General features: G+C 41.2%; 1 protein-coding gene across 3 annotated transcripts in view; it reads right to left on the reverse strand.

The window, feature by feature from the left end:
• MGAT4C (MGAT4 family member C) overlaps positions 1–13,963 on the reverse strand; it is a 1,083,724-nt gene that overhangs the window by 76,260 nt on the left and 993,501 nt on the right. For all 3 annotated transcript variants that reach the window (XM_086936888.1, XM_086936894.1, XM_086936900.1), the window contains one exon: positions 261–414. In XM_086936888.1, the coding sequence (XP_086793014.1) occupies positions 261–359 (99 nt within the window). In that variant the 5' untranslated portion in view covers positions 360–414. The remainder of the gene's footprint in view (positions 1–260; positions 415–13,963) is intronic.

The following is a 13,963-nucleotide window of genomic DNA, read 5'->3' on the forward strand; positions in this document are numbered from 1 at the left end:
GTACAGGGGTTAGAGAGGAGTGTAAGAGTGCATTCAAACATGCACGTTTGGGCATTCTCATACTTTCTGTCAAACTACACCTCGGATCGACCCCTTCCTACCCTTTAAATGGGATGCAAATCAGCGGATTCCTGGCAGGTGTAGGAAAGGAACATTTGGTCTTAAACTTACATTTGCAACCGAATCTGCCTTTGTGAAAACGTCCCACAAATGTGCCTGGTTGAGAAAGTTAATAAATCACTTCTTTTCAAAACACTTACCAGGACATATCCATCTTCAATGTACAAGTTCATGAAGATCAAGCAGGTGATCAGTACGCCGAGGACTGGTACGGCTGAACGTTTCCGGAAACATCTCATCTTATCCAAATATTTCAAATGTGGCTTCTCATTAAAAAAAAACAGCAAACCTGTTCTAGGGGAGACACAAAACAATGCAGCAGATGTTAGCTCGGTTTGCCATTTTTTTTTAGTAATTAATAAATTCAAATCTAAATAAAATAAAATGCATAGGGGCATCCAACATAGAAAATGAAAACAATGCGAATGATTTCAAGCTCAGTCATTCAACAGATGGCATTTGCGAAGGCAGAGAATACCTATATTTTGTATGGGGATTGAAACACTGACCATATGCCCTAGGATCGGAAGAAATAATCAAAGGTGCACCTTTTATATCATAAGGACTACATATCAGGGTAGCATCCAGGGACCACACCCTACGGTAACAGTGTGACTACCAATACAAGTCACCTGGGGCAAGCAAAGTTCAGATAGCATGCTAAATGTCAAGGCCCTCTGCAAACCGGATGGCTTATGGAAATAATGGATGAATCCAAGTGAGATGGAAATTACATTGAAAGATATTGAAAGCGTGCATATCACTCATGTTTCCTAGCACTGAGATCTGACACAGCAAAATCAACAGCGTTTCTGATATGCTGTTAGTGATAGCAGGAAAAAGACTATGTAAACACCAGCGGTACACAGAATAAAAAGACTTCTGTTGAGGGCGCTTATCTTTCTCCCTTTCTCAGTTTTGTGCATGTGAACTTCACTTTTTTTTTCTCCGTTTCACGAGGATCTTTACAACAAGAACAATGACTCCCTCAGAGGAAACGCAAAGCCTATGCTTTCTAGGCAAAACACGTGCAAGCTTAAAACACTGTAGAAATAGTTATTTAATACCTATTGCCAGTTAGACAGTATAACTATATACCATGTAAGTCCTCCCGAAAAACAGCACAGTGATAATGGCTAGTGCCAAAGCTGCTGAAAGTCCGGAAGGGTACAAAGACCTGGAAAATGTTGACTTAAAAAATCTCTTAACATGTATGCTTCATTGAGCGGGGTAGAAAAACCTCCTGATTTAGAGAAAAAGAAAGTACACTATGTCAGAATCTTAGATATTGCAACTCAACTGGGGTGCCAATGTAGTAACACCTCTATTAGCAATATAAAATCAGGGCATAGAAAGATCCATCACTCAGGTGGGGGCAATCCATGTAATTTAACATGAATACTATGCGGTGTAACTGTTGACGCTTTATAAGCACCGGTGTTGTACACTGTAATAAGCTAAAGGCGGCAGGTGGTATTATATCCAGAAATAATGAGAAAATGCGTGAGCAAAGTCATGCCGCAGAATAAAATGTGCAGACTTTACATTCACATAAATAGGGCAATTCCAGGGGATGTTACAGTACACGTCTCCCAAGTACCATGTAGTAGTCGAAAAACAAACGTGATTGGTAAAAAGCCATTCATGTGAAAAATAAAACAACATGTGCAATGTTAATTACAGAAGTCAAGCTCACCAGCTTGTTTCTATCACAAAAGATCAGACTACCTTATTCTGCACACTAAGGTGGGGGCCACCCGTGTCATTTAATATGAAATCTTTGCGGTGTATCAATCGACACTTGTTAAGGACCTGTGTTGAGCCCTGAGATAAGTTGAAGAACAAGGAAGTCTGACCATTTATTATATATGTTTAATCAATTAGCTGTAATATTTTTATGCAGCATGCTTAAAAGAAGCAGAGTGAAGAGGTCACAGAGAGCAAATAGTACTTATAGCTATACAGATGTCAGATAGGTGGAATATTCATTTGGAAAGCGAGGCCCTACCCAGTTCAATATCCATTTCAATAGATGGATTGTTAATAAGAAGAGGGTTGACCCTTACCAACTTAACAAAGAGATTATTAGTTTCTAAAACGCGGATGTTATCTACCTATTATTCACACCCTGGTTAGAGCCCAACTCAAATCCCAGTGGCACAAGTAGAAGGCAAATGCATATAGAAAAGTGAGATACATTCAAGCAGAACCAACAACTTTCATATTCAGAAAACATAATAAAATTGCAGCATGAATTTAGAAAAACAGCTAAACAAATTAGCAAAAATAAACCACAATGATCAAAATCTGATTGGGGAACTAGAGATATGAATTTTTAAAATATCGACACAAAAAAGACCTGGAAAAAGTAAAGCACAATAAAAAAAAAATCAGTTCACAGTTCTTCTGGACCAATACATGATTTCAGACACACCGAGATGGAGTGAATGTCAAACACAGAAAGCAGACAACCCCCAAAGTTTTTACATTGCGACTTGAACTTGATGTACAAAGAGAGTGGTTGCAAAAAGTGACCGTGAATTTCACACAGACTATTTGCAACCTGTCTCGATTGTATGATGTGACCTATGCACTAAAAGGCACCCTGCTAAATCTCCTGCTGCAGGGGGTTGCTGAATGACCTACCAAATGGATATTAATTTGGCAGGTCCATAATTATTACTTCCCCCTTGCAATTGACTACAAACACCGTACAAACTCTCAGATGGTGACCTGCAAGGACAGCAAGGACAGCAGACTTCCATCCTGAATTTGCATTTCCAAAAGGGAATCTTTTGCTTGAGGCAGTTAATGTTCCTTAAAAGAACTGATATTGATTTTTTTTAAACATTTCCTGTTTGATAAAACATTAGGGAAAGCAGGCAATGGTCCCCTGGAACAAAGCCACCTCCCTCCAAGGCTGCTGACACCATTTACACCAGATAGCACCTCCTTAGAGGTGTCAGTAAACGGAAAAGGATTGCCCTGCAGTTGCAAGCCATAGCTGAATAGTATATTGAAACGCAATTAGAAAGGAACACCTTTTTCAAATCCCCCTATATATATATATTTGTCATTTTGTGAGTCAAAAATGCTACTACAAAAAAACCATCAGAAATAAACAAAGGGGCCAGGGTAGGACTACCCTGACCCCCTACAACCAGTGGTGGGGTCCCACAGGGACCCCGCTGAGGGTTACAAACATTTTTTAAATCAATTTTGCTGCAAATTCACAGGTGGATATGTGACGAAATTGAAAAAAAGTTGTGGGTTCCCATGCTTCTTTTCAAGGAAGCCCCGGCAAGGCTAAATCCCGGGGGCATCCGGGCATAAGAAAAAAACAGGAGGGGGCTCATGGGCTCACCTCCAAGGCTTTGTAAAAGCACCGGGAATACCACCTCCTCAGGGCACTTATATTTATTTATGCAGGGGTGCCCTCACAGCACCCCCCACACCACATGGAATGCCACCTCCCCAGGTCTATTGATAAAGTTAAAGCGGGGGAGGCCCATGGCCTCCCCGTAGCACTGGGGACTGCCACCTTTCTGGGGACCACCACCTCCCCAGGGCTGTTCAATGTTGAAAAAACGAGGACCTCACAGACCCTCCCTGGGGCCAAAACCAGTTTCTAAAAATGGGAAGGTGCTGTGGGGTGGGGCGGAATTGTTCTTGGACCCAGGAACTGCCAACATCTTGGGGCAGGCCCTTATACAAGTAAGGAGAGGAGCCACGCAGCCGCTCTACTAGAGCCAATACCACACCCACCAAGCCATAGTATAGCACTCTGCTTCCAGCATGCAAGAGCATTAAAACTGCTCTAGCTTGCTGGAAGTGGAGAAGAATTGCTTTCACAGAAAGAGAGCTGTCTTTTGAGTAGCTCCCTGTCTTTGAAACCAATGCCAGCTCCTGCAGGAGGCGAGGAACCAGCATGTATGGCGGGAGCCTTCAGGCTCACCCGCAGTCCTAGCATAGAGTGGGTGCCCTGGGGCCACCCATTTTAAATATGGGCTCTCTGGGCCTGGATTCGACAAAGGGAGGGGGCCCCAAAGTCCCCCTCCCCATCTCTAAATAACCAGGAATCAGGGGGTGGTGTCCCCAGGACCCAAATTAGCCTGGGGAGGGGGGCAGTGTGCTGTGGGGGGATAAGTTAAAGTTAGCTCAGCTAACTATAACAGCTGAAATTCTCTGGCTTTGTACAAGTGAAATGACAGCCTAACTATACGTCCCTGTAACTATATATATATATATATATATATATATATATATATATATATATATATATATATATATATATATATATATATATATATATATATATATGAAAAAAGGGATTCCTCCCCAGCCTGCTCTGCGCTCGCAGACACCGCCTCCACGCCAGCAAGGAAGAGGACCGGACCAGCAATTCAGCAAAGATGGTAATTTTTATTGCAGATTACAACAGAACCAGCGACGCGTTTCGGGCGGAAAGCCCTTGATCACGCTGCAACATGTTAATAATCAATTATGCTCTTTTTATAGGTGTATGCAGTGACTTAGGCGCCACCCCCAGGTGACGCCCACCATGATCATGTGGTAAATACTAAACAGTGACAATGCACTACCGCTGATACTAAGTTGCTATTGCTGAATAGATATGCAAGAAATTATAACTGGTTAAATCCAGGAAATCATCAACATATACTCAATAAAAATGCAATACAAATATATCAGAGTATAATCCTTACATGTTGAATTTCTCTTTTTTGAAAAAAAGAGATATTTCTCATATGTGCAAATAAGCAATCTAATACCTTTAGCAGCAAAATCGTAAAGTGCGTGTGCCTAAAAGTGCATAAGTGAAAAAAAGTTGTGATAAAATGCAAGCATTAGCGGAAAACCTATGGAACTACCACTGAAACAATTATTAGCATTTAGGCGTCATTTCTTAATGTTTAAATACAAAAATTCATCATCCTAGTTTCTAATTATTTCTATTTGGAAAGTAAAAATAGAACAAGAAGAACCATTCTATTAATAAGCTGAAAATTGTAGTATGTATGAAAAGATTCCTAATTCATATATATACATATCTATACACATCCCCACTTATATACCACCACCTCACAAATCTAGCCCAATTTACAGAGAGTGAATATTTCAATGGATTCCAAAAATCCTATATGCTTATATGAAGCAAAGCAAAGCAACATAAATGTCAATAACTGTATATACACACATATTCACCTAAAAGGTTATATACACACCCAACTAAGGAACCCTTTCATAATTATTTACAAAGTGCAAATCTGTGCAATTCGATATATACATATATACGCGCTTTCATGTGCAACACTAAGTCCAAGATCAAAATAATATCAAAATTCTATACATGGTACTCACGAAATGGTAAAATCACTGTACATTTAAAAGATAATACATCTTGTCCATCATTAAAATATTGTACGTGATATGTGAATAGGAATGTATGAAAATTGTGTATATATAATGATGCCTAGTGCTAGAAGGTTGCTAAGTAAAGTGCATAAGTGTCCCCATGGATGAAAGTCGATGTGAGTTTCACCAGTTGTAGTTGCAGAATAAGGGACATATGTATGGGACTTCTAATAGGGAACCTAACTAGAAGAGCCCTGAAGCAGAACACAGATAAAGATGGAATCTAAGGCTGGCAAGGCCTAATGAATTTATAAAAAGTGATGCATCTCCTCAATATTATTGAGCCCGTTAGGCCAGCGGCTATCGAGCTCCAATATATATTTAGACTCCAATTTTCTGAGTTGGGCCTCACGGTCGCCTCCTCGTCTGGATAAGGGAACTGCCCCTATCACGAAATAGCTTAAACAACTAAGGTCTTTATTGTGCACTCGTTTAAAGTGACGGGCGACAGGGTACGCGGGGTCACTATGCAAAATGGCCCTGAGATGCTGTAGAATTCGGGCGTGCACCTGGAGCTTAGTGCTTCCAACATATCTAAGCCCACAGGTGCACGTCAGAACATAGACAGCATGATCAGTCTTGCAGTTGTAGTTGCCATAGATGTTTTTGGCAACTTTGCTGAATGGAGTGTAGTACTGGGTGGTAGTGACCCCAAACTTGCAGGCCCTACAACTGGAGCATTTAAAGAACCCTCTGGATGGGCGAAGCCATGGAATTTTAGATTTCAATTCAGGTGTTGCTTTATCCAAATGGCTGCCCATGGTTCTAGCTCGTCTGAAAGTCACAGTGGGAGAAGAGGGCAACCTAGTGTTGAGAATGTGGTCGCTCATGACAATCGGCCAATGTTTGTTCAAAATTGACCTAATTTTTCTGTCTTCTCTACTAAAAGTCGTGATCAGACGTGGGCACTCCAGTTGGGGTGTAGTTGTAGGAGGAGGTTCGATTTCCAAAGAGGAGTCAGGGAAGAGACTCTCCCTAGATCTGGTCAGGGATTTGTTTAATGCTGTATTTAGTATCCGCTCAGAGTAACCTCTGGCCCTCAATCTGGCCATGAGTTCTACCAAGCAGGCATTAAAATCTAAGGGAGAGCTGCATATTCTTTTTAATCTAAGGATTTCCCCATAGGGGATTCCCGAGATTGTGTGTCTGGGATGCATGCTGGAAGCATGCAATGTGGCGTTGCCAGCCGTCTGTTTTCTGTGGAGGGTGGTATTAACTATTCCATTAGAGACATACACCTCCACATCCAAAAATTGGATGCGATTTTCACTGATGTTAGCCGTGAAGTGAAGGTTAAGCGAATTATCGTTGATGTCATCTATAAAACGCAAGGCTTCCTGTTTGCTTCCCTTCCAGATAATAAAGATATCGTCTATGTATCTTAAGAAGTATCTAACATGTTTGTCCATCCATGTCTTATGGCGCACATTGAGGACCTGCTCCTCCCACCAGCCAACATGCAAGCACGCATAGCTGGGAGAGAAGCAGGCCCCCATCGCCACGCCCCTTAGTTGTTTGTAAATTTCTTTCCCAAAAGAAAAGAAATTGTTATTGAGGCACCATTTGATTAATCCCAAGATTATCTTATTATGTTCATAATAATGGATGGATCTGCTGGAAAGGTAGTGTTGTGTCGCTGCTAACCCCTTGTCATGATCTATGCTGGTATACAGCGATTCCACGTCAAGCGAAATTAAAAGCATTTCATTTTCCCATTCGAGTGTAGATATTTTAGATAAAAAGTCACTAGTATCTCGAATGAAGCTGGGAAGTAATTTCACAAAGTCTTGTAAAAAGTAATCAATGTACTCTCCCACTTTTTCTCCCGCACTTCCAATGGCTGAGACAATTGGCCTGCCTGGTATTGGTTGTATGGATTTGTGCACTTTAGGGATAAGATAAAGAGAGGGTAAAGTAGGAAAGTTCACATACATGTATTTGTGCTCTTCTGACGAGATGAGACCTTCCCTCTTCCATTGATTTAAAGACTTGTGTAAACTGGATATCGCTTTGTCGTATTCCTTTTGGGTGCTTTTTATATAACAAGCCGGGTCTTCTAATTGGCGTTTGGCTTCATTGATGTAGTCTGTTTTGGGCCAAAGGACCAAATTGCCCCCCTTATCCGACTTTTTGATCACTATGTCCGGGTTGCCTTCAAGCTTTTTCATTAGTTTGTTGTAAGCCATCCTAGTGTATGTCTCTTTTTTACCTCGTTTGTTGTTGGTTTCTGTGTACAGTTTTTTGATGTCATTTATGACGCAATCGTGGTAAATATCGATCGCGTCCCTTGGCATAAGTGGTATAAATTTAGATTTGTTAGTGAAAGGACTCAACCCTGCACCTTTAGGAAGGATTGGAATGTTTCTGAGACGATCTTGAGTAGAAATTTCTACTTCTGATTCCAAGTCGTCGTTAGTTGTCATAAGATCATTAGCATCAAGAAAAACATGTGTGTCAGACGCCCTTAATGGAGTGCTCTCATTTTCTCTCCCCATTTCTTCTTGGACGTCCGAATCCTTGGCTTTTTGTAAGGCAAAGTGCTTCTTTAATTTGAGTTTCCTTATAAAACAGAACACATCTACTCTAGTGGTAGTATAATCAAAGTGTTGCATAGGTGAGAAATTTAAACCTAATGAGAGTAATTGCTCTTCTGCTTTGTCAAGGACCACGTTGGAGAGATTGATGATGGTATTATTTTCTATCGCCGTCTTCCCCATGTTTTTTTCTTTTTCTTTTGCTGCAGTTGTTCCCCGGTTTTGTTTCCTTGTGCGTCGTCGTTCTTTCCTCCGTTTATTCCTCCTTTGTTTGGTTGAGAGTTGTTCTGCCATGATCTCAGGGTTTGTAGTCTCTCGTCTACCACGAAATCCATTTCTTGCTGGATACTCAATGTTTCCAGTCCATTTAAGTTTAAATCACTATTGGTGGAGCCTGATGATAGTGATTCCATGCTAGATGCACTCGTAGTTAGAGAGTCCGTGGACTGCATCATTCCATTGGCATTAGCAATATTGGATGTAGCAGGGCCAGCACCGCCAGCTGACAGGGTGCTATTGGGATTGGAAGTGGAAACATTCTTCTTTTTAGTGTATGCCTGTCTTTTAGCCGAATTGTACTTTTTAGAAAAGGTAAAAATCCTCCCTAATCGATAGTCATCTGCGTCACGAGCAAATTATATATATATATATATAAAATATATATATATAATATTACTGGAGAAAAGGCTTGACAAGCATGAAAGGGAAGTAGAAAGTAAAAAATATTAGGCAGTTCCATTGCGACAACATGTATTATGTCACAGGAAGAATCTATACCTTTGCGCGTTGCTTTGATGTAAATTATACCAGGCAGTCTATGGATAAAATCCAAGAACAAGAGCAAATAAGGATGTTGAATGCAGAAAGCTCTGAAATAAGTTCAGGTGACGAAGGCCCAGCCGACATGCGACAGAGGATGGATTTTTCAGGGGAGAGTTGACTTCTTAAAATGACTACGTGGGGTAATGGCAGAGGATCTCACCCAAGGGGGGACATCAACAAAAAGAACAAGACGGAGACATAGGAAGCAAATGAAAAAAAAGGCAAGGATGCAAAGAAATAAAAAAACAGGTGCAGATCTGGATGATTCAGTCAGGGAGAAACTGGTTATTAATGTATCATCAAAGAATTGGAGCGAGAACATCTAAATCTATTGAATAAAGGAGTGACATTTTGCCCCTCCAATAGTATGGACTTAGCTACAACGAGGGTAGATGTATATAAGTTTTGTCGCAAGTAAAATTGAAAAAACATTTCACTAACCAACTTCCAAGATCGACGGAACATGGAGAGTCTGATACTTTGTCATCATTGACTCTAAACAACATCACACAACTAATGGCATTATACAGTTTGGTATGTGAAAATCAGGAGTGTATCATCTCATCCACAACGGAAGAACTAACCAATGAACAACATATTGACAGGGTGACAGTAGAACCAAACAAGTCAGTCAGTAGTAGATGTACGATATGTTCCAAATACTGCCCCCAACTTGCACCAGTTAATAGAGTGGATATTTTTCAGGAACTTATGACTGAGGATCTTTGCAATAACTTTTCAAAGAAAAGAACAGATAATTTATCAAAATGATGCAATATGACTTTAATTGATCTCTAAAAGATCTGCAGGCGGACAATAATATTATTAAACCCTCAGACAAGGGTGGTAACATTGTGGTGATGGACAGTCAAAAATATTACCAAGAGTTGAAAAGACAATTAAATGACTCAATAAATGATGTGCCACTGAAAGAGGACCCAACTACATATATTATGCAAACATGCCACAGTATGCTGAAGAATTGGTATACGCAAGATCTTTTGGATGATGATAAATTTGAATATCTTTTAACAACACAACCTACTACTCCTACCATATACGTATTACCTAAAGTCCTGAAGAGCTTGGAAAATCCCCCTGGACGTCCAATCATTAGCTTGTGTGGTTCCTTGTTGGAGAACACATCTAGATTTGTAGATATTTTCCTCTATCCATATGTTGAAAACTTACCATCTTATATTTGCAATACTATGGATTATTTTAAGTTAAACCGAGTTGGAGGTATATGATGGAAGAAGAACTATGTGATGGCCACTATCGATGTGGTCTTGTTATATTCCTCTTTCAAACATGAGGATGGAATAAAAGCCTGGGAGTTCTTTTTGAGGACACGATCTCATAGTCTACTCAACCATACACAGATGATCTTGGATATGTTGAAATTTTGCTTGACGATCAATGCATTTGTTTTTGACAAAACAATTTTACAAGCAAAGCAGGGGTACGGCACTGGATAAGTCCTTTGAACCCACTTATGCCAATCTCACCATGGACTACTGGGAGACTGAATACAACTGGTCCAAAAAATACAGAGGTATAACAGACAAAGTGGTTTTTTAGGTACGTTATATAGACAACCTCTTGTTAATTTGGGAAGGCGCAACTGAAGAGTTGGATTTGTTTTAAAATCCCTTAAAACAATGCCCTGCATGAAATTCACCCATACTTCGAGCGAACAACAGATAGGCTATCTGGACATACATGAATACATACAAGACAATAAAATATGTACCACTTTGTTTTGCCAACCAACAGCTTGTAATAGCATTCTTGCTCAAATAGCCCTCACCCTAAATCTCTTAAATTGAGCGTACCCTACAGTGAGGCTCGCAGAAATTGCTCAGAAGAAAAGAAATTTTTAGTACAATTGAATCAGATGTACGCTAGATTCCTGAGAATAGGCTACCCTGTGGTTGTTTTAGACAATGCAAAATTGAGAAACAAGAGCAAAAAAAGGTATTCTCTGTTATTAAAATTGTGGTGGAAGCAAAGACAGTACCCAAGGTGACCTTAGGTTTATCACACAATTTAATACATCAAGTGGAGCAATTTGAGATGCTTTACAAAACCATTGGAGAGTACTCAGGAAAAACGAGTACTTAAGAGCATATACGACAGAACATCTTAACATTGCATATAAAAAGGCGCCATCATTGTGGGACTTATTACCACAGAGCTATTTTCAAAAATCTGGACAACGTGATCAAAAATCGGATTGTTTGAAAACCAATGTATTTGTTAAATGCCACAAATGTAAAGCATGCAAATATGGGCAACATCACCAAGAGATTGGGAATTTAACTGGTGAGAAGAGAAGGATGAGAGAAAGGATTTTATGTGAGACTACACATGTGGTATATGCCCTACAATGCCAGCGTGGGAAACAATATATAGGAAGCACTGTGAACAAATTCAAGCTGCGCATTCTACAACATATAAGAGCAATAACTAATAAGGATTTCACCTATGCTATGTCAAAACATATTTGGAGAGACCATGAAACCATGGGGGTGATTTGCATAAATGTTCATTCTTTGGCATTGTACATATCTCATGGAGAATCAGAGGGGGGGATCATGAGGTGGCTTCGAGAAAAGCAGAATCCAAATTGATCATAACAGTGGGAACTGATGTTCCTTGGGGTCTCACTACTGATGCTGAGCTGCATACATTTTTGTGATCTTGTTAATAATGCTCAAAATTCCATCTACTCTGCAGCTATCTGTTTCTCTCTTTTCTCCTCCTCCCCTCTTGTCTGCTCTCTTCTCTTTCCTCTCATGTGCTTTGATTTTTTGTTTTTCTTCCCTCATCCACAGCTTTCTCTAAATTGAGCTTTGCTGAGGATTTAACAACAGAGGGAAAAACACATTGATGGAGAAGACTTTTTAGGACTAGTTGGATATTAGAAACTGAACCATATTTACTTATTGGCTTGAATATGTGTCATTTGTGATCAGGACGGAATTTGATTTGGTAGATTGGCTTATAATTAGAACATGCAATTAGTGTGGCTGAGCCATATCCTTGAGATACTTTAATGTAATAAGGATGTGTGTTTTGATCACGTACCAAGAATTCTGTCTTGCACCAGCACCTAAGGATGCAATGGGACATGGTGTGCAAATGGGGATGGAGACACTGCTCGTGACAGTTATGTTATGTTATGTTAAGTGTACTTATATAGCGCATAACTATCCCAGCATCGGGGCGTCCCAGCGCTTGCGAATGGGGGACCAGGAAAAGTTAAACTAGCTGGGTGAAAGACAGCCCGGTACGGTCAGATACTGAATTCTAGGGAACACGGGCGCAGCAAACATACATATTGTGCTCTAGATGGATGAGAACAGCCAAGTTTTTATGTATTTTCTAAATGCCAGATGATTGTGTGTGCTGCGTGCCAAAAGAGGAATAGAGTTCTAGTGAGCGATATAAAATTCCTAGTTAGCCATAAATGTGATTTATCGAAGCTTGTCCCGTATAGCCGAGATACCCGCCACCCCCTCTCAACACAATCCCCAAAAGGAGTGAAACCGGAAACAGTTCTTGAAGTTTTTGGAAGTGGGATGGAGTGACCATCCCGGCCGTATTTATTAAAACAAAATTAAAACATTAAACGTTTCATGTTATGTACAATTTCATTACCATATTGCGATGTTTGGCTAACCTTAACAGATTCTCTAATACAGAGGTTCTCCTAGCCGAACTAGCAACCTACAAAACATTTCTTGACATATTGAAATTGTACAACCTAACGTTTAAGGGCCAACGGCAAGGTCATAACCGGTGTCAAGATCCCTAACCGGACTTACCCCTCCCACTTGGGATGGGCGACAGCACGGAGGCGTACCTCAAGTGCAACTACTACCAATTTCCCTTGACTTGACGGGGGCACCTAAAACTCGACGCCAGTTAAAGGTCGTTCGAATACTCGTGTGAGGTATCTATAAGGTATCGTGGCCCTTATCCCAACCCCACACAACTTACCGCATCTGCCGTCGCAGATGTCACTGGCCCCGGGAAATTCCCCAGGAGGGGGCTGTAACCCCTCCTACAAAGGAAGGGGCCTTGACCGCCTTTCCTTTACTTCCGGCGACCCATCCTTAGAAGGGACCGCCTCCCCATTGAGGGGCCAATGGCCACCTCTCCCGAGCGCTCCCATCCGTGTTGGGTGACGCCCACTCATAGGGATCTACTAATTAGTGCTCACCGATCATGACCTTACCGCCTACCAAAATAAATACGACAGTGCAAATTAACCTAAGAATACATTGGCCACTATGACCGAAAGAGCATACATCAAAATTCGACACTAACTGAATATCTTTAATGGCAAACATACTCAAAACGAACATTCTTTATTAACTCAAAATCAACATGGCACTACAACCTGGAAACGAAAACGAAACAAAATTAATCAACTTTATTACACACAACTGGCTGTCTTCAGGGGCTGGTGGGTGGGTCAAAATTGGCTCTTCGTTCTGTCCCGAGCTCACGTGCAGCGAGGAGGTGCAGCTTCAGAGCACCAGAACAAGAGGATGTCTTCTGGTCTTGCGCCCCTTTTTATCCGTCTTCAGGGCGGGCGTATACCCGCCCCTGCCTGCCCCTGAGGGCGTGGCTGGCTGCGTCGGTGTCTAGGCCAGCCCATTCTAGGGCGGGAACGAGCGCGCCCCAGCTACGCCGCTTCGGGCATACCAGCTGAGACGCGCCTCCCGCCCAAAACGGCTTCCCGGGGGGATCGAGGCACTCGGCCATAAGTTCGGGGGGACCGATTCGGTCGCCCCTTTCCATATAGCCGAGATACCCGCCACCCCCTCTCAACACAATCCCCAAAAGGAGTGAAACCGGAAACAGTTCTTGAAGTTTTTGGAAGTGGGATGGAGTGACCATCCCGGCCGTATTTATTAAAACAAAATTAAAACATTAAACGTTTCATGTTATGTACAATTTCATTACCATATTGCGATGTTTGGCTAACCTTAACAGATTCTCTAATACAGAGGTTCTCCTAGCCGAACTAGCAACCTACAAAA

The sequence above is a fragment of the Lissotriton vulgaris genome, chromosome 1_1 (assembly GCF_964263255.1).
Source record: "Lissotriton vulgaris chromosome 1_1, aLisVul1.2, whole genome shotgun sequence".
NCBI classification, from domain to species: domain Eukaryota; kingdom Metazoa; phylum Chordata; class Amphibia; order Caudata; family Salamandridae; genus Lissotriton; species Lissotriton vulgaris.